The sequence below is a fragment of the Bos mutus genome, chromosome 18, assembly GCF_027580195.1.
Source record: "Bos mutus isolate GX-2022 chromosome 18, NWIPB_WYAK_1.1, whole genome shotgun sequence".
NCBI classification, from domain to species: Eukaryota; Metazoa; Chordata; class Mammalia; order Artiodactyla; family Bovidae; genus Bos; species Bos mutus.
The window spans coordinates 14541752-14561916 of record NC_091634.1 but is presented as its reverse complement, the minus strand read 5'-3'; the positions used below and the strand labels follow the sequence as shown (position 1 = coordinate 14561916).

The window sequence follows — 20165 nt, the reverse complement described above, 5'->3', positions numbered from 1 at the left end:
GTAGGAGGGACTTCCCAAGCTCCTGAAGCATCACTTCCCACCCTGCAGGCGCCTCCTCCTGCCCTCTGTATGTTGGGGCAAGGCTTTCATCCAGACCTTCCCAGGAGTCTTGAACCGACTAAGGGCAGAGAGAGGCCTGAGAGTGAAGGGAGGGAGCAAAGAGAGAAAGACACACGTGCATGCTCACTCATATGCAAAGGCGCAGAGAGTGTCAGAAAGACATACGAGAGAGAGATGCACACCAAGTGAGAAGTGTGGGGCGCTGGGGAGGGGCAGAAAGTCAGACAGAGAGAGAATCAGAGATGGGCTGTTGGAAAGGCAGAGCCATGAAGGAGACTGATCAGGGAGGGAAAGAGAGACTTAATTTTTAAAAATTTACTTATTTGGCTGCATCAGGTCCTAGTTGCAGCGTGTGGGATCTTTGAACATGTTGAACATGTGAACTCTTAGCTGTGGCATGTGGAGTTAAGTTCCAGGGCTTGAACCCAGCCCCTCTGCTTTGGGAATGCAGAGCCTTAGCCACTGGACCACCAGGGAAATCCTGAGAGAGACTTTGGATTCGGTCTCGTCTTTTAAATGATACCAAAGCCCTAGTTCTTCTGACCCCTGCCTCCTGCCCCTGCCCCATGTAAATGGGCGATGTGAACTTACAGGACCACAGAAACTTACACTGTAACCCCTATTTCATTAGTTAGTGAGTGTTCCCAAAGGCTTTATTTTTCTCACTTTCTTTCTTTAGGAACTTTGACAATGGGAAGAACCAGGTTAGAATAGGTATAAGTCAAAGAAAGGGGTGTTTACTGGCTTAGCTAGAAAACTCAGGAGCATGTTGGTTTCAGGCATAGCTGGATCTGGGGGCTCAAGGTCCCAGGCTCAAATGTCTATGCTGGCCCCCACAGAGAGATGGGTTCGAGTCCTGGCTAACGAGTGCATCAAGAGGTTGTGCCCCGTGCATTTCCACAGCAATGGCTCCGAGTATGTGATGGCCCTCACCACTGGCAAGAACGAAGGTTACGTCCACTTTGGGACCATCACAGGTAAGGTCTGGGGTCTCCAGCAGCCCAAGAGACCCCTCTGGATCCTCTCACTCCTAAGAGTTCTGACCCCAGGCCCTCACCTCTCACCCCTTCCTTCAGGAGGGGTCCCAGGCTGTGAGTCAAGATGGGTTTATGCCTTTGTAGTGGCAGGGCTTGGCGGGGTGGGAGGGGTGGGTAATGTATCTTTCACAATGTGTTTGGTTTCAAAGAGCAGAAGCCCAATTCAAAAATCATTTAAGTGTAGAAAATGTATAAACTTATATAGATGAAAAGACCCAGATGCAGCATCAGGCATAGCTGGATCCAGGGCTTGCAGAGTGAATCGTCAGGACTATCCCTTGGCAAGGAGAATAGCCTAGGGATTATAGCATGGGTTCAGGAGAGAGACTGCTCTAACACACCCAACTCAAGTCACCTGTGGCTTTGGACAGGTAACTCAACCTCTCTTTTCGGGTGCTTACCCTCATTTGCAAAATGGTGCTGAGAATACTAATACCCACATCATTGTGTTGCTATCAAGGTTAAGTAAGTTGACATATATGAAGATCTTAGAGCACTAGGGACATGGTGAGTCCTACTCAAGGGTTTGTCATTATTAGCCCTGTAATTTGGCCTCATTTTCACAGGGGTTAGAGATGGCATCCAGGAACTCGGGGCTCACATCTCCCACTGATTTGAGTCACCCCTAGTGAGTCTTTCCCCACTGGCCTTAGCACAGATCCCAGGGTTCACTCTGGCCCATTTCTTGGTCACGTGCTCAGACCTGAGCCAATTACTGTGACCAGCAGGCAGACATATTCTGATAGGCCAGTTGTGAATGGACAGAAAGGCCAGTTGGGGGAGAGCTGCCCAGGGCTAAGAAGGAGGCACAGGTATTCAACCCTGGATAACTGAAGAGCTGATGTGGTGGGGTGCCAGATGGGCTGGGAAGGGCCTGAGCATTGATCTGCTCTGTTCCTCAGATGGCCTTGTGTCCTTCAAGTTGCTGCCCAGGGATCGGTCTGTGTGCAATGCAATTCTAGGTACCCCGCTCCTACATGGGTCTGCGGGGGTGGGGAATAGGGCGGGTTTGGGAAGGTTGGGGGGCAATCGGGGATGTGGGAGAGCAGGGAAGGGTGGGAGAGGCCACGGGAAAAGACAGGCAGTTTCTTGGGGACGGGTGGAGAGTCACCAGGATAGACATGGCAGTCACAGAGACCATGGAGGGGGACGGGGCTGGAGGGGCTTCTCTGGACCTCTATCTTCCCTCCCCAGTTGACAACTGCTCCATCACCTGGGCTGTATTCATTGCCGGTGACTACAATCTACTGATGCTGGTGGAGATTGTAGGCCCTACCTCCTCGAAGTATTTCCAGGTGGTCAGCTATGACCTGGGTAATTGGGGCATCATTGGGGGCTGCTAAGCAGGAAGGGGCAGGAGCTGGGGTTATGAACTGCTGCTCCATCCTGTGGCATCTGTGCTCAACAGATAGCAGAAAGGAAATGGGGCTCCTGCCACTGCTAGGTCAGGGGGCAGTGGTGGAGAACAGGCTGAGTGGCCTGCGGAAACTGAGAGGAAGTCAATGAGACTGGAGCAGAGGGGGAAGGGGAGGGAGGGAGATTGAAAGCATGAGCAGATGTGAGACCTGGGAGGGCCTTGTGGCTCCCAATAAGATTTGATGTGAGCTGACGGAGTGAGAATAGGGCTTCCGAGGTGGTACTGGTGATAAAGAACCCGCCTGCCAATGCAGGAGACAATAAGAGACATGGGTTTGGAAAGATCCCCTGGAGGAGGGCATGGCAACCCACTCCAGTACTCTTGCCTGGAGAATCCCACAGACAGAGAAGCCTCTAGGGCTACAGTCCTTAGGTTTGGATACTACTGAAGCAACTTAGCAGGTGTGCATGTACAGTTGTTTAGGCTGTGTCTGGAGCTCCCCAGCCAAGGAATCAAGTCCTCTGCCCTCACAGGACTGTATCCTCTTAGAGGAAGTGCCTTTTTATAATTCACATGAAGAAATTCTAAGGTCTAAAGAGCCTAGTGGGCTATAGCCCATGGGGTCACAAAGAATTGGACACAACTTAGCAACTAAACAACAGCAACAACAGTGGGCCCAAATGGGAAGCTGTTGGGATGGGGTTGGAGGCGTTGGGGAGCTGGGGACTTGCTCAGTTGCAGGTCTTGAAAGCTCAGGGTCTCAGGAGATTTTGCTGTCTTCCCCACCTGCAGTCAGTGATTACCTGGTTGTGCTCTACACCATCCCAGAATTCATCCCTGACGGTAGGAGGGGAAGGCAGAGGGGGCTGGAAAAGTGGGTGGGTGCCAGGAGAAGCCCAAGCGACCCCACCTCACTGCTGTGTCCACTTTGCTGTGTACCCTGCCAGCTCGAGGCCTGGAGTTCCTGATGATTCTAGGGACAGAGTCCTATACCAACTTTCCTATGGTCCCCAAGGGCATGTCCTACAACCCATATAACAACCTGCTGCTCATCTGGGGCAACTTCCTCCTCCAGAGGTATGGAGCCGGCCTCCCCAGCCCCACATAGGGTGGGGCTCCTTTCTGAAGTCACCAAGTTTTCAGGGTGTGAATGCCCAAGGCCAGAAGAGATCAGAACCATCATGGGAGAAAACATGGACTGGGGTGGGCACAGATAGAATAGGGGAAGCTGATATTTTAAAGCTGGGAGTCCTTTAAAAAACAAACAACGTTTTATCCTTATTTATTTTTGGCTCCACTGGGTCTTGGTTGCTGTGCACGGACTTTTCTCTAGTCACAGCGAGCAGGGGCTATTCTTCGTCATGACGCACGGGCTTCTCCTTGCAGTGGCTTCTCCTGTTGCAGAGCTCAGGCTCTAGGCATGAGGGTTTCCATAGCTGAGGCACTTGGCCTTAATTAGTTGTGGTGCACGGGCTTAGTTGCTCTGCGGCATGGGAGACTGAACTCACATCCTCTGTATTGGCAGGCAGATTCTTAACCACTGGATCACCAGGGAAGTCCCAGTGGTGGGAATCCTTTCTTAAATGAAACCTGCTATGAGGACCCAACCTGTGTGAGCAATAGAGGGACATGGCCCAGGCAGAGGGTAGGATGCTTTTCACCATTCAGGAAGCTGGAGGACCCAGAGCCAACTCTCTGGGGGGCTGGCAGTTTTTGGTTGAATGCTCCTGTTTATGGATGGGCAGGTCAGCCAGAGGGTTTGGAGGTGGGGGGCAGAAACCAGAGTCCCAGGCTTCCTTTGTGCGTTCTCATCAGGCTGGCGGAGAAGCGAGTAGATGGTTCCCGCAGCGGCATGTCACGACTAGTCAGGGAAGCAGATATTCTCCAGGCCTCACCTGGGTGTCCTGACCTCCCACCTCTGCCGTTTCAGTTTTAACAGTGAAAACTTCATTTACCTGGCGGACTTCCCCAAGGAGCTGTCCATCAAGTACCTGGTGAACTCATTCCGAGGGGACATGGCCATTGTCACCGAGAATGAGGAGGTGGACTGCCCTGCCCCTCTCCCCACTTCCTTTCTGCCCAGCCACAAAGCCCAGGGGTCTCTCTTCTCCCCCACCCCCATCAGGGTAAAAGGGCCCAGGAGAGGGAACATTCTCAGGGACCCTGGGGAATGGAAGGGCAGCAGAAGCTCCATTTATAGCTGAGAATCCTTGAACTCAAAAAGGAGGTGTCTTTTCCAAAGTTACTCAGTAGGGTAAAGGGCCTGTGCTCAGAGTCACAAGCGGATGTCCAGAGGGAGCCCTCTTTCATTCTGCCATGCAGCTCAGCACACTTGATCCAGTGCTAGAGACATAGTGGCCAATGAGTCAGCTGTGGGCCCTGCCCTCACAGGGTCCCAGTCCAGTTGGGAGGATGGATTCATTCCCAGACAGTGACAGTTCAGAGCAGCCAAGGCTGCAGTGAGGAAAACAGCACCCATGGAAGTTCAGACGCTGTCTGGGGGTATACACGTCAGGGAGGGCTTCATAGAGAAGGCCACATGGAGGGGGGATGTACTGGAGGCTGGAGAGGATCCTCCAAGCTGAAGCTAAGGAGGAGATTTGTTCTACAGCCAAATGTGTTAGAGGATAAGAGGGTGGGCATCAGTGCAGAGGAGGGAAACTGGGGCCAAGGGGATACTAAGACCCTGAAGGGGTCAAAGAGCGAGAAGGGAGACTTCCCTGGCCATCCAGTGGTTAGGACTTCACCTTCCATTGCAGCAGGTGTGGGTTCGATCCCTGGTTGGGCAGCTGAGATCGCACATGTCTCAGGGCCAAAAAACCAAAACAGAAAACAGAAGCAGTATTGTAACAAATTCAATAACAATTTTAAAAAAGGTCCACATTAAAAAAGAATCTTAAGAAGGGTGAGAAGGGAAAAAGAGGGCTTAGCCCTCAGATCCCCAGCCTTCTGGCATTGTGTATATAAGGAATGGTTACATTGCAAGTAATAAAAACCCAAGCAGACTGAAACACTGAAGAAATGTATCATGGGGAGTGAGGGCTGGAAGCAGAGGTGGCTGGGTCTGAGAAGCAGAAAGATGGCTCACCTGGTCCCAGCCGGAGGTGAGCACCCAAGACTCACCCCTCAGGGAGTGGGGTCCTCACCCCTCGGGGGGGGGGTGGTCACAGCACCCCCGGGCCTCACGCACACACCCGGCTGTCACACCCCCAGATCTGGTACCTGCTGGAGGGCAGCTACCAGGTGTACCAGCTGTTCCCGTCCAAGGCCTGGGAGGTGTACATCAGCCTCCAGGTTCTTCAGCAGTCCTCTCGCTACGCCCCCAATGAGACCATGGTCACCCTCTTCTACGAAGACAACAAACTGTACCAGGTGCCAGGGCGGGGGGATGGTGTGGGCGAGACATGGGGGAGCTGCAGGGTGGTTGACACCGGCTCATGTGGCCCGTGCCTTCCCACTGCAGCTGGTGTACCTGATAGACAACCAGCAGGGCAGGCTCATCAAGAGGCTCATGCCTGTGGAGCAGCTACTGATGTACCAGCAGATCAGTAAAGAATATGTCTTGGAGCGGCAAGGGTGAGAAGATACTGAACCACAGAGATAGTCAGAGAGCCTTAGGCACTGCTGTCTGAAGCTCCCATTATGGGGTGGGGGAATGGGGAGGGGAGACCAAGCCATCCCCAGTGACAGCCTTTGGGCTCAAAGGAGGAGGGGTCTAACCCAGCCTGAGGGCAAGGTGCATCACGGAGGGCTTCAACGAGAAGATGTGCATGAAGGGTGAGGAGAACTGACGAGGTGGTAGATGGAGAAGGGTGTTCCAGACAGGGGGAACCACTTGTGCCAAGCGGAAAGGAGATTGGGTGATCAAGAACTGAGAGGGAGCGTAGTATGGATAGAATGCATTGCCATTGAAGTGCCCTGGAGACCAGGCGGAAAAGGTGACCCTGGTGGTCGTAGGGAGGAACTTGAACTTTATGATCAGATTTTTACATCCTTCTGCTCACCTGCAGAGGATCCTCGCCCAGGGAGGCAGCTGGGAGTGGTGGAGGAGTGAGGTGGAAGAACCCTTAGAAGGTTGAGTACTGTGGAGGGGCCGGGGAGAGTCTAGGATGCGGTCCAGAACTCTGTTCTGAGGGGCTGAGGGACAAGCAGATGAATACGTCCAGGGGCTGAACCTGAGGAGGAAGGTCAGGGATTGCGTAGGTCAGGATCAGCCTTGCGTAGTCAGCCGCGCAGGGGTGGGAAGCAGGCCCGCGGAGGTACCTGGTGAGCGGATCCCGGAAAAGTCAGCTTCCGTCCTCCACTACCACCACTCAGGAGCCACCTGACGCTGTCCTTCTCCAACTTCTGCCCCTTCACGGTGATGCGTCTGCAGGAGCTGCCCAATCCGCAGATCTACACGCGCCAGGAGCGCTACCGCGCGCAGCCGCCGCATGTCTTGGAGCCCTGGGGCTTCCACAGCGAGAACTCACTGGCTGTCTATCAGGGCCTCGTCTACTACCTGCTCTCGCTGCACTCGAAGTACGACAAGGTGAGCGCTGTCCGGGTGGGCGCCATCCTGCCTGAGGCGGTATCGCAGGGGCTTCTAAGCCGGAGAACCGCGGCGGAGGGCGGAGCAGAGCAGAGCCGCCTCGGTGCTTCCGAGGCTGAAGGGGGGCCGAGGAGGGGATCGACCTCGGCTCAGAAGAGATGGCTTTGGGCTGGGGGCGGGGGTGGGCGGTCGGGCCGAAAGCCGGGCTTGGGTGTATATCTTTCAGTTTGGGTCAGGGGCTGGGACTGAGGCTAGGGACACTGCCTGCCTGGGCACGCCCCTTGACATACCCACCCCCTCCCCTCGGTGCCTGCAATTCCTGCAGCCATACGCGGACCCAGTGCACGACCCCACCTGGCGCTGGTGGAAGAACAAGAAGCAGGACCAGGTGCGTGGAGAGGATGGCGAGTCGGGGGAAGGGGCCGAGCACGGATCTCCCCTCACCGTCCCCCTGTCCGGGCACTGACTTTGCCCCGGACCCTGTCGCCTAGGATTACTACTTCTACCTGGCCAACAACTGGCGGAGCGCGGGCGGTGTGCACGTTGACATGACCAGCTACGAAAAGATCTACGACCTTAAGGCCGAGAACGAGCTGCCCGAGCGCATCTTCCTGGACAAGGGTACCAGCTACAGCTTCTCAGTCTTCCTGACCACCCGGAAGCCGGAAGTCCAGCACGGTCTGTGGGCGGGGCCTGAGTGGTGCCGAGGGGCGGGCTTCGGCTGGATCACGCCCCCAGCCTTAACCCCGCCCTCTGCTCCAAGCAGGCCCCTCCTTCCAGGTGCTGAGCCCGGTGGATCTGGCTGTGGTGCTGGCGGACCCCGACTGCATTGAGGCAATGGTGAAGGAGAAGGTCCTTGTTAATCGCAACTCTGTGCTTTTCTGGGTGAGACCAGGTGGAGAAGAGGCGCTAAGGTGATGGCGGAGCTACTGGGTAGTGGACCTGTTAGAAGCCCGCAGTTATTTGAACCGTGCCTGGGTCCTCCTGCTGGCCTACTGACCCCTTCATTTCTGCCCCCACGCCCAGGTTACGCTCAGTGATAAAAGGTCTTGCTTTGACCAGGGAATTAGTGGACATCACCTCATGAAGACCTCCATGCTCGTCAAGGTGTGTGGTCCAAGCCTGGAGGGCAGGGAAGCAGATGAGGGGAAGGACTAAGTCATGGGGTCCCGTCTCATCTGCTCCTACTCCGCAGGTATTGGGCTCATCTGGGCACTGCTTCCAGAACACGAACCGGGGCCCCCGTATGCAAGTATTGGACTTGGGGTCCTGGGCCCTGTGCTGGGAGGGAAGGGTGTGGGTCAGTCTCAGCAGGGTGGGATCTGAGGGGTCTAGCTGAGAATCCCATGAATGCCTTCCTAATTTTTTCTTTCTCATACATTTTTATCATTTACCCCACCCAGACGCCCCCTCCCTCCTTTAATCCCGTGTTTTCAGGAAGGGCTGCATTGCATAGATTGTACACAAATTTGTGTGTTCCTTCTGATACTGTTCTTCTAGGGGAAGTTAAGTATCTGTGACACAGGGCTTGTTTTTCCCACTGGTCCAAAGGTCGCATGTGAACAAGCTTGGCTCTCCCTTCATGCCTTGCTCTTCCTTTGCCCTCTCACACGTGCTTTGTTAAAGCCTTTGGGTCCTTGGTTCTTCACCTGCTATGGAGGCAGGCAGTGAGGCTCTGAAAGATGCAGACATCTGCTCCAAGTAACCCTCGGAGCTAACAAGTGGTAGAGGAGGGCTTGTTCTCACCCACTTCCCTGCCCACTCTCCAGGAGACAGACTCTGGTATTTCTCTTTGCTGGGTTAGTATGCGTGCATGCTAAATCACTTTAGTCATGTCCGATACTTTGCAACCCCATGGACTGTAGCCTGCCAGGCTCCTCTGTTCTTGAGATTCTCCAGGCAAGAATACTGGAGTGGGTTGCCATGCCCTCCTCCAGGGGATCTTCCCAGCCAGCCCAGGGATAGAACCCTTGTCTCTTATGTCACCTGCATTGGTAGGTGGGTTCTTTACCACTAGGGCCACTTGGGAAGCCTGAGTTGCTATGACCCAGGGCAGTTTAAAAAAGGGACTTGTAACAGCTCCCAACTCCTTGGATTACATGGGATATTCAGGGTCAAATGCAAGGAAGAGTGACCACAGCCCAATAACTGTTTCCTGCTAAACTTAGTAGTGCACACTATTTTCCTCTTCATCATAACCCCAGAGTGTCAGTTAGTATCTCTATTTGGGCCCAGCAGATCCCTTCCAGGAATCTGATCCGCAGCACACTGCAAAAGACTTGGAGACATTCTAAATGTTCATTACTAGGGGAGTGGTTAAATAAAAGGTGGTACATCCATTCAGTGGAAAACTATGCAGCTATTTAAAAAGAACAGGGTGTGTGTGTGGGGGGGGTGGTGCGGGCGGGTGAACTCCCTGGTGGTCCAGTGGTTAGGAGTCAGTGCTTTCACTCTTGTGGCCTAGGTTCAATCCCTGGTTGGGGAACTAAGATCACACAAGCCTCGTGGTGTGGCAAAAAAAAAAAAAAAAAAAGAAGAGCAAGGGGGCAGAGATTTCCACATACTGCAACAGTGTATACTTGATAACATATATTCATGTTTGCTTTTATTTTCATGAAGAAATTATGGGGAAAAGAGCAAGAAAGTATTCATAATGGTTCCCTACTGGTTGAATGAGCCCTTCCCTGGTGGCTCAGATGGTAAAGAGTCTGCCTGCATTGCGGGAGACCTGGGTTTAATACCTGGGTCAGGAAGATCGCCTGAAGAAGGAAATGGCAACCCACTCCAGTATTCTTGCCTGGAAAATCCCATGGACAAAGAAGCCTGGCGGGCTACAGTCCATAGTGTTGCAAAGAGTTGGACACAACTGAGCAACTTCACTTTCTTTCTTTCTTTCTTTACTGGTTGAATAGGGAAGAGTCAGGACAGTTGGAGGATAGGAATGGAAGTGAAATTTTCACCATGTATATATGTGTGTCTGTGTGTGTATCCCAATATATATCTACGTATCTATCTGACCATGATACCTGCCTAAAGATTGTTTTTAAAAAGTCAATGATTTTTTGAAAATCATCTACTCTTTTTTTATTGTAGCTTTTTACAAAAATAATTTTTTTTTAATCTTTGGTTGCACTGGGTGCTCCTTGCTATGTGCAGGCTTTCTCTAGTTGCAGCAAGTGGGGGCTACTCTTCACTGTGGTGAATGGGCTTCTCATTGGGGTGGCTTCTCGTTGCAAGACACAGGCTCTAGGCATGTGGGCTTCAGTAGTTGCAGCACTTGGGCTCAGTAGTTGTGACTCCTGGGCTCCAGAGCACAGGTTCAATAGTTGTGGCACTTAGGCTTAGTTGCTCCGAGGCTTGTGGGATCTTCCTGAATCAGGGATCAAAACCATGTATCCTGCATTGGCAGGTGGATTCTTCACCACTGAGCCACCAGGGAAGGCCCCAAGATACTGTATGTTAAGAGGTGATGTGCACTAGGAGAAAAAGGAGGCAAGAGGCATAGGTAGGGAAGCCTTTTCCATAAGATGGCTTGGGGAAGACCCGGCTGAGGAGGAAACATTTGAGCAAAGACTTGAAGGAGGAGAAGAAGTGAGCATGCGGTTATGTATCAGAAGGCATGCCAGTGAGAGGGGACAGATAGCAGAGGCCTGGAGATGGGAGTATGTTTCCTGTCTTAGACTAAAGGAATAGCAAGGAGCAAGCATGGCTGGAACAGGGTGTACACGGAGGACGGTGTAGAGAGATGAGGTTGAAGAAGTTTTGGGCAGGTCACATGGGAGGCATCTGAGCAGAGGAGTGACTTAAGTTTCACAGAGTCCCTCTGGCTGCAAGTGTGGGACAGCCTGGAGAGGAGAGATGGGAGCAGGGAGACCACGGGGAAAAGAAGGTTGGGCCAGCCCAAGTAGGGCAGAAGAGTTGGGGAAGAGTGGCTCTATCTTGAACTCCAGAGACAACAGGATTTCTGAATGGACTGAATGTGGGGTTGAGAGAAAGAGAGGTTTCCAGGAAGAAACCAAGGCTTTTTAGCTTGAACACGGAGAGATGGAGTGGCATGAACAGAGGTGGATTGTGGATAGATTGAATTTGAGAAATCTTCCCAGTGATTCAGTGGCTGATAGGTGTTAAGTCTTTGGCTCAGGCTCAATCTGTGGCCAAAACCCCTCTCCACAGAAGCCAGCAAGCCCAGATTTCAGTCTCTAGATGCTCATGTCCTTCTGACAATGAAATCCTTGAGCCCTAACCCCAGAATGGGCCAGGAGCCTTTCATTCCCAAGATACTGAACTCCCATCCTGGGCCCTACTTCCCTCACATATCCCATGCTTCCCCCAAGTCTACTGTTTAGGAAATCAGGCTCCACCTCAGCTCTTCATCTTATTTTTTGGCTATGCAGGCTTGTGGGACCTTAGTTCCCCAACCAGGAATTGAACCCAGACCCTTGGCAGTGAAATCAGGGTCCTAACCACTGGACCACCAGGGAATTCCCTCAGCTTCAGCCAATTAAAGTCCAACAAGGAGCTGGGACTTTCCTGGTGGCTCAGACTGTAAAGAATCTACCTGCAATGCAGGAGACCTAGGTTTGATCCCTGAGTTGGGAAGATCCCCTGGAGGGGGAAATGGCAACCCATTCCAGTATTCTTGCCTGGGAAATCCCATAGACAGAAGAGCCTGGCTGGCTAGAGTTTGACATGACTGAATGACCAGCACACAGAGGAGCTGGCTGCTCCATAGGTGTAGGTGTTAGGGGTTTTGTATGTCTTACTCTGAAGAAGGCAGTTGGTAGCCACCTGACTCAGTTTGAATCCCGGCTCTACCACATTCCCAGCCATGTGTGTGACTGCAGATAATTAATAAGTGACTTGACTTCTCTGTGCCTCACTTTTGCCATCTCGTTAAATGGAGCTGTTCATGGTCTATATTACCCAAGGTTGTTTTGAGGATTAAACGAATTTGAATATGTAAAGCTCTGCGCAGAATCCCTCCATGCCTTGTGCACAGTAAGAGCTATACAAGCGCTTGCTGTTTTTATTGTTTTAACGGTAATAATAATAACCAGTTTGGCCCTAGTGAGGGTGAGCCTGGCAAGCAGTGGTGGTGTGTGGAGGAGGAGGGGTGTCCCTCCTGCCGGACCCCCAGAACCAGGCTTTTCTCCTCCCTCTCAGAGCAACCTGATGGTGCCAGTGCTTATTGGCTGCCCGCCAGGCAAGCGCCTGGCCTTCGATATCACCTACACGCTGCAGTACAACCGCGTGCAGAACAAACACTACTTCGACTGCGTCAAAGTGGACCCGGAGATGCCCTGCTTTCTCTTCCGGGACAGTGGGTGTCCAGCACCCTCTCCTTTACTCTCCCCGGCCCTCCCTGCCTGCCCGCTCACTGCCCCCACCCATCCTCTGCTCTTCCTTTGGGTCCTTTCATCTCTCCTCCTTCCCCTCTCTCATTTCTCCTCCCGGCCTCCACCCCTCCGACCCCACAGTCTTCTACCCATTCTTCTTGATCCAAGATTTGGTGACGGGCGATTCTGGCAGTTTTCAGGGCAGGTAAAGTGGGGGCCAAGCCAGCGGCTGACGGGAGTAGGCTGGGGGCAAGGGACTGGGGGGGGGGGGGGGCGGCGTGGAGAAAAGGGGGTGGTAGAGGTGAGGCAGGACTCCAGACAGCCCCTTCGAACCTCTGCTCCCCATAGCTACGTGCTGAAGGTGGTGGGCGGCGGGCCCACCCTTGACACCATCAAGGAATACAGCGAGGAGGAAATCTACCGCTTCAACAGCCCCCTGGACAAGTAATCCCTGTGGGACCGGGCCCGTAATCGGCCCTTCTTCCCCTGCAGGCCCCTCCAGCTGCCCAGCCACAGACCAAACCTGGGATGCAAGCCATACCCACAAGGCCCCGCCCACAACGCAGGCTCCCAGGCTCCTGCAAACTCTAGCCCTCCTGTGGCATGAGGCTCCACCCACCCAATCCCCGCCCCCTTCCCCGCCTCCTTTTGGGGCCTCGGTCTGCTGAGGCCCCGACCCCAACTGAGGTTACCCCTGCCTGCGCAGGACTGGCAGCCTCATCTGGACCACGGAGAACACAACGACCACCGAGGACTTGGCCTTCAACATCATGTCCCACAACAGTTTAGGCATCGAGTGAGTGCCTGGGCCGACTGCAGGCCCCCTTCTCCCCCACCTGCCCACATTCTGTTGGGCCTTTCCATCCGTTCTGCCTCCGGAGACTCCTTGGTCCCAAGCTACACTGTCTTTGAGTTCCTCGAATGAGACTGACTTTGACCTTTATGCAAACTGGACCCTTTGTGTGCAGGACTGGTCCCTCTTAATCTTTCTTCAGGCCTTGGTTCAGATGCCACTTCCTCCAGGAGGACTTTTCTGACTGTTCTAGGTGGGACAGTTGGCTCTCGCATCCTCTTGCACCTTCCCTATTCTCACCCTGACCCTCTGAGCTGTCACTGTCTCCCGTGGAGTCTGTCTCTCTTATAAACCCAGGTCCAGAATAGATAACATAGTATTTGTCGAATGAGACAATGAAAAATTCATTCATTCTTGGCAGGCATTTATTGACCTTTGAATGGAGGTATCAATGAATGAATAAAACAATGAGGTAATAAGTTAGCGTATAGCAGGAATTCCCTGGCGGTCCAGTGGTTAGGACTTTATGCGTCCACTGCTGGAGGCCTGGACTTGATCCCTGGTTGTGGAACTAAGATCCTGCAAGCTGTGTGGCATGGCCAGGAGAGAAAAAAAATTAGCATATAGGGCCTCAGTAGCTATTTTTTTTTTTAAGTTCTCAAAATTTTTATTATGAACAGAACAGTGACAGAATATAAGCTTAGTCTATGGGGTCACACAGAGTCGGACACAACTGAAGCGACTTAGCAGCAGCAGCAGCAGTCTATAAGTTGTATCTGACTGTTTGCCACCCCGTGGACTGTAGCCTGCCAGGCTTCTCTGTCCATGGAATTTCCCAAGCATAAATAACTATTTTTGATTCAATGAACGAAAGAAAATGATGCCATAAGCAAGTAAAGGAAACGAATGAGTGAACGAAGTAGCCGACTTGCACCTAGTCAGTATTCAACCTGCATTTATTGACTATATGAAAAAAGGAATGAAGATGCGACTTTGTACCTAGCAGCTGCTCCAGCTGCATTTGTGCCGTGAAGGAATAAAGGCAGCAAAGAATAAATGAGGAATTGGCACATCATAGGTATATAATCCATAATCTAGATGAATACATAGTAACGGAGGAATTGACAACTCCCCTAAAGAAGGGAGGAAAAGAATGGATAAACGAACAGCCTGTCTCCTGGTAGGGGATCAGTCAGCCTTACCAGCTGAATGAGTGAAGGCGTGAATCAGGGAGGGAGGGAGGAGGTTGCACCGAGTTAGCGCTCATCCAGAATTTGTGGGGTAGAGGGGAAGATCGGGCTGTCATGCGCTAGGCATGATTTGTACCACAAGTGCCTGAACTTGCTCCCCCAGGTGGCTATGTCTGGAGAACTCACCATGCCATGACACCATTCCCCACAACATCTTTGCCCCTGAATTCTTCTTCAAGGTGTTGGTGAGCAATAGGTGAGGCACACACACAGCTGAGGTGGGATTGGGGGCTTCCTGGGGGAGGTGCCCACCTCCTCCCCACCCCATCCTGACCCCCATCCCCACCAGAGGTGTGGACGAGAGCACCTATTGCGACTACCAGCTCACCTTTCTGCTGCACATCCATGGGCTCCCGCTCAGTGCCAGGCGGGCCTTCCTCATCCTCCTGGTAAGTAGCTGCCTTGGAGCTGCCCTGCCTGGAGGAGGGGCCCCCCACCCAACCCAGACCGCCTACCGTCACCTGGTGGCCCATTTCCTGCAGGTGTCAGCCAGCCTGTTTGTCGGCCTGGTGATTCTCTACATCGTCTGCTGCCTTCTGTCGCCCTACATGGTGAAGGTTTGCAATATCCTCCGCTGGAAGATCAACAGCATCATTGGCTTAGAGTCTAACTACACCTACAGCACCCCCTCCGACAGCAGGGCCTTCAGCCACTCCGGGACCATGTCTTGGAGGAGCTCCAGGTTAAACTCCAGGGTTGTCTACAAGGGGGCAGAGGAGAACAAGGCTGAAACTTAAGGATGCCTTGAAGAGGAAGTCTACCACCTAAGCCTCTGGCCTGCTTCAGCACCACCCACCCTTGTCTCTTATTTCCTGGGTTGCCTTGGACATGCAACCCATCGCTTGCTCATCCTAGGCCTTTCTCCTTGTTTTGCTTGAATTTTCACTTCACGTTTCAGCATCAGCTATGGAACCTTGTAAGGACTCGTATTCAGTTAGTTTGTACCACCCAGCTGCATAGGTTATTAAAATATCAAAGTCCTCCTGTGCCAAGCTGGTATATAGTGGCTTCTCTGTATGCCTTCTGGCTCAACCCCTCCCCAGAGTGCCCCAGACCTCCCTACAGTCCAGCAGGGTCCTCCATGACCCAGGCCCGTTGCCATGGCCTGCAGTCTGTTCTGATCAGTCAGTGCCTAGGTTTAAAACTAATTGTGTAAGATTTTGAAAGGCAACACCTATCTACTGTCTAGTTTAAGGAAGGGTCTCTGGGGAGGTTTAGATTTTTGTTTTAGTTGCAAGTAGCAAAAAATTTCGGAGAAGGCAATGGCACCCGACTCCAGTACTCTTGCCTGGAAAATCCCATGGATGGAGGAACCTGGTAGGCTGTAGTCCATGGGGTCGCTAAGAGTTGGACACAACTGAGCGACTTTCCTTTCACTTTTCACTTTCATGCATTGGAGAAGGAAATGGCAACCCACTCTGGTGTTCTTGCCTGGAGAATCCCAGGGACGGGGGAGCCTGGTGGGCTTCCGTCAATGGGGTTGCACAGAGTCGGACACAACTGAAGCGACTTAGCAGCAGCAGCAGCAAAAATTTCTGTGGTCCACATGAAAATGGTAATTTATGGACTTTGCTAAGATGGGCTTCAGGTACAGCTTGATCCAGAAGCTTCAATGTCCATAGATTTCTGGCTCCATTTTTCTAGCCTTCCCTGCCCTGCCCTCATTTGAGGGTGGTCTCTGACCTCAGGCCAGTGCATCTCACAGTCTGAGGCAGCACATCCATATGGTTTATTATCTAGAGAAGAAAAGGGTCTGGAGTCCAACATTCCCAGGCAAAAGTCCTATTGGTCACTCTGATTGGATGGGGTTGAATCATAAACTCAGTACTTTGCCACTCACTCTGCCAGACAGATGAGACCTTGCTTGGCTTAAGCCCTTCAGAATCCACCCCTGGAGCTGAGGGTTGTCAATCCCATCCTAATCTCTTGCTTATGTGTGGGGAAGAGACATTCTTGTAAGGAACATGTGTGTCAAGAAGGGAAAAAGGAGGACTTCCCTGGTGGTCCAGTGGTTAAGAATCCATCTGCCAATGCAGGGGATATGGGTTCCATCCCTGGTCCAGGAAGATCCCACATACCTTGGGGCATCTAAGCCCATGCACTCCAACTATTGAGCCCCCGCACTCTAGAACCTGGGAGCCGCAACTTCCGAGCCCATGCATCACAACTACTGAAGCCCGCACGCCCTAGAGCCCGTGCTCTGCAGCAGGAGAAGCCTCTGCAAGAAAAGCCTGCGTGCCACAGAGAGAGCGTATCCTCCACGTGCCACAACTAGAGAAAACCCACACCCAGCAACAAAACCCCAGCACAGCCAATAAATAAAAATTTAAAAATAAAAAAGAAGGGAAAACGGAGACCAAAAGTCAAAAAACAAATGTGCCGATGTCCTCCACTTCCTGTCCACTCAGTAGGCTCCACTCTAGCCCCTCCCCAGAGGTCTTGGATGGAGTGACTGTGCAAGTCCTCTGATCAGCCCCTCCACTCCTTCACTATAGAAGCAGAGCCCCAGGGGACACACCCTCTGAGGGGTCACCAGGGCAAACAGCTGAACCAGCTTGTCCATGTTGAGGCAGCATAGCTCCAGAGCAGGCATGGCCATTGAAGTCACATTATAGAGTTTGGGAATCATCAGAGGAGCATTCAGAGTGGAGAAACTGAAGGAGATGATCAGATGTAGAAGGATGCTCTGGCTGCCCTGTGGAGGACAGCTCAGCTCTCAAGGCAGCAGGCCAGGGACTGGTGCAGAAGGGGACGGTGCTGGACCAAAGCCTGGTGTAGGAAGGAGGAGAAGGGGCAGGCAGGAGGGATGCTCAGGAGGTCTAGTGAACAGGCTGTGAGGCTGGCAGGCCATGGAAGGGGAGTGGGTGCTTTTAGGAAAAGGTCCAGGCCTCTACCCTGGGGACTGGGGGACAAAGAGGCTATTCCTGAGATGAAAACTGAGGAAAAGGAACAGGTTAGGGGGAGACACTAAGACCATTTGTGGTCACAGTAGGTGTGGGAGGTCCCAGAGACGTCTAAAGGAGTCTATTCAGGAGGCTGCGGGAACCTCGGGTCTGGGGTTCAGCAGGGAGGTCAGCGATGGCCAGGCAATATGCTCAATAATCAAAGGTACAGATTTATCAACAAAATTTATTGCACTAATGCAAATTAAGGAGAATGTGACGAGACAACATCCTATTTTGACCTAAGTCCATTTGAACTGCTGTAACGGAAGACCATAGACTAGGTGGCTTACAAGTAACAGAAAATTATTTCTCATACTGCTGGAGGCTGGGAAGTCCTAGATCAAGGTGCCGGGAGATGAGGCGTCTGGTGAGAACCTGCTTCCTGGTTCACGGGTGACCATCTTTTTACTGTGTCCTTGTGGTAGCCACCAGGGCTTCCCTGGTGCTCAGTGGTAAAGAACATGCCTGCCAATGCAGGAGAGGTGGGTTCAGTCCCTGGGTCGGGAAGATCCCCTAGAGAAGGAAATGGCAACCCACTCCAGTATTCTTGCTTGCAGAATCCCCATGGACAGAGGAACCTGGAGGGCTACAGTCCATGGGGTTGCAAAGAATCAGACATGACTGAGCGACTAAACCACAGCGACGACACATGGCAGAAAGGATGAGGAAGTTCCCTGGGGCCTCTTTTATAAGGGCATTAATCTCAGTTACGAGGGTCCTGCCCTCACAGTCTAATCCCCTCCTGATACAGTGACGTTGGGGGTTAGGCTTCAACATAGGAATTTGTGTGACACTCAAACTTTCAGTCTATAGCAGATCCCTTTTCTTAGATTAGCAATCTAAGAAAATCTTCATGATGTTCTATAAGGAAAATTCTATCATTATCCCCATTTCATAGATGAAGAAACAGAGGCTCAGGTGTGCCACCTGTTACATGAATGCTGCTGCTGCCAAGTCGCTTCAGTCGTGTCCGACTCTGTGCGACCCCATAGACGGCAGCCCACCAGGCTCCCCCGTCCCTGGGATTCTCCAGGTAAGAACACTGGAGTGGGTTGCCAGGTATCTGCAAAAGCTTTTTCTAAAATTCAACATCCATTTCTTGTATTAACCCTAAATCAGATAAAAACAGAAGGAAGCTGAGCAAGATTATCAAATTACCTGATTACTAAAGACAGGTGGCGTATGGCAGATGGCAATTAAATGCCAAATCCATTTTCAATAAAATTTTATAGGTAGAGTCCACATACATGAAAAACAGCTAATAAACATGTTCAGTTAAGTTGAGGTAGACAAAATCAACCCAAAAATCGGTTGCATTTCTGTACACAAGCAATGAATAATCAGAAAAAGATTTTTAAAAAACAATCCTACTTACAACAAAAAGAATAAAATATTTAAGAATAAATTTATACAAGAAGGAAAAAGACTTGTGTACTGAAAACGACAAAATATTGCTGAAAGGAATTAAAGACTTAAATAAATGGAGAGACATCCCATTAACATTGTTGGCAATACCATCTGTATTAGTTTGCTAGGGCTGCCCTAACAAAACACCTTTCAAGAGCTTTTATGATTGGTTTCTGAGGCCTCTCTTCTTGGCTTGCTAATGACTGCCCTCTGGTGGTGTCCTCACAGTCTTTCCTCGGTATGGTCATGTCACTGGTATCTCTTTGAGTGTCCAAAAGTACTCCTCTTATAAAGACACCTTTCAGATTGGATTAGGGTCCACTGGGCCTTGTTTTAAAATAATCACCTTTTAAAAAATGTATTTCAGGTCTTAGTTGCAGCATGGGGACTCTCTAGTTGTGGCACCCAGGCTGAGTTGCCACCCAGCATGTGGAATCTTAGTTCCCTGTGTTGGTCGTTCAGTTGTGTCCAACTCTTTGCAACCACATGGCTGTAGCCCACCAGGTTCCTCTGTCCATGGAATTTCCCAGTCAAGAATACTGGAGTGTGTTTCTATGTCTTCCTCCGGGGGATCTTCCTGACCTAGGGATCGAACCTGGGTTTACCCACGTCTCAGGTAGATTCTTCACCATCTGAGCCACCAGGAAAGCCCCTGACCAAGGATCAAACCCATGTCCCCATGCATTGCAAGGCAGATTCTTGACCACTGGACCACCAGGGAAGTCCTGAAAATAATCCCCTTTTAAAAGGTTTCCTACCTAGATAGCATATTAAAAAGCAGAGATATTACTTTGCCAACAAAGATCCGTCTAGTCAAGGCTATGGTTTTTCCAGTGGTCACGTATGGATGTGAGAGTTGGACTGTGAAGAAAGCTGAGCACCGAAGAATTGATGCTTTGAACTGTGGTGTTGGAGAAGACTCTTGATAGTCCCTTGGACTGCAAGGAGATCCCAACCAGTCCATCCTAAAGGAGATCAGTCCTGGGTGTTCATTGGAAGGACTGATGCTAAAGCTGAAACTCCAATACTTTGGCCACCTCATGCGAAGAGTTGACTCATTGGAAAAGACTCTGATGCTGGGAGGGATTGGGGGCAGGAGGAAAAGGGAACAACAGAGGATGAGATGGCTGGATGGCATCACTGACTCGATGGACATGAGTTTGAGTGAACTCCGGGAGTTGGTGATGGACAGGGAGGCCTGGCATGCTGTGATTCATGGGGTCGCAAAGAGTTGGACATGACTGAGCGACTGAACTGAACTGATCTCCAAATACAGACCTGTTCTGAGGTCCTGGGGTTAGGGCTTCAGCATACACATTTTAGGGGAATACCATTTAGTCCATAACATGACCCATAGTGCTATACAGATTCAGTGCAATCTCTATCAAAATCCCAGTGGCAATTTTGAACATCTTAAAACTCATATGGAATTGCAAGGGACTCCAAATA

The 20165-nt window shown here is 51.5% G+C and overlaps 1 protein-coding gene and 1 long non-coding RNA gene across 22 annotated transcripts in view; one reads left to right on the top strand and one right to left on the bottom strand.

Moving 5' to 3' along the window:
* CATSPERG (cation channel sperm associated auxiliary subunit gamma) overlaps positions 1-16715 on the top strand; it is a 31011-nt gene extending 14296 nt beyond the window's left edge. For 9 of the 20 annotated variants that reach the window (XM_070387783.1, XM_070387792.1, XM_070387798.1 and 6 more), the window contains 21 exons: positions 900-1037; positions 2000-2059; positions 2292-2411; positions 3247-3297; positions 3402-3531; positions 4385-4496; positions 5668-5826; positions 5918-6030; positions 6772-6985; positions 7311-7373; positions 7477-7663; positions 7752-7870; positions 8012-8092; positions 8181-8237; positions 12149-12305; positions 12463-12526; positions 12670-12765; positions 13028-13117; positions 14468-14560; positions 14654-14753; positions 14847-16715. In XM_070387783.1, the coding sequence (XP_070243884.1) occupies positions 900-1037; positions 2000-2059; positions 2292-2411; positions 3247-3297; positions 3402-3531; positions 4385-4496; positions 5668-5826; positions 5918-6030; positions 6772-6985; positions 7311-7373; positions 7477-7663; positions 7752-7870; positions 8012-8092; positions 8181-8237; positions 12149-12305; positions 12463-12526; positions 12670-12765; positions 13028-13117; positions 14468-14560; positions 14654-14753; positions 14847-15101 (2459 nt within the window). In that variant the 3' untranslated portion in view covers positions 15102-16715. Of the gene's footprint in view, positions 1-899; positions 1038-1999; positions 2060-2291; positions 2412-3246; positions 3298-3401; positions 3532-4384; positions 4497-5667; positions 6031-6771; positions 6986-7310; positions 7374-7476; positions 7664-7751; positions 7871-8011; positions 8093-8180; positions 8238-12148; positions 12527-12669; positions 13118-14467; positions 14561-14653; positions 14754-14846 lie in introns of those variants that run through there. The other 11 variants (XM_070387799.1, XM_070387791.1, XM_070387790.1 and 8 more) reach the window with 9 other exon arrangements.
* Positions 5671-7636, bottom strand: LOC138991783 (uncharacterized). Of its 2 annotated transcripts, XR_011467669.1 has the most exons (4): positions 7492-7636; positions 6718-7016; positions 6459-6629; positions 5671-5801 (listed from the first exon to the last, which is right to left on the bottom strand). It is a non-coding gene; the product is annotated as an uncharacterized lncRNA (long non-coding RNA). The 2 variants fall into 2 exon arrangements; XR_011467668.1 differs by lacking the exon at positions 5671-5801 and having other exon boundaries at positions 6331-6629.
* Positions 16716-20165: the final 3450 nt, after the last annotated feature.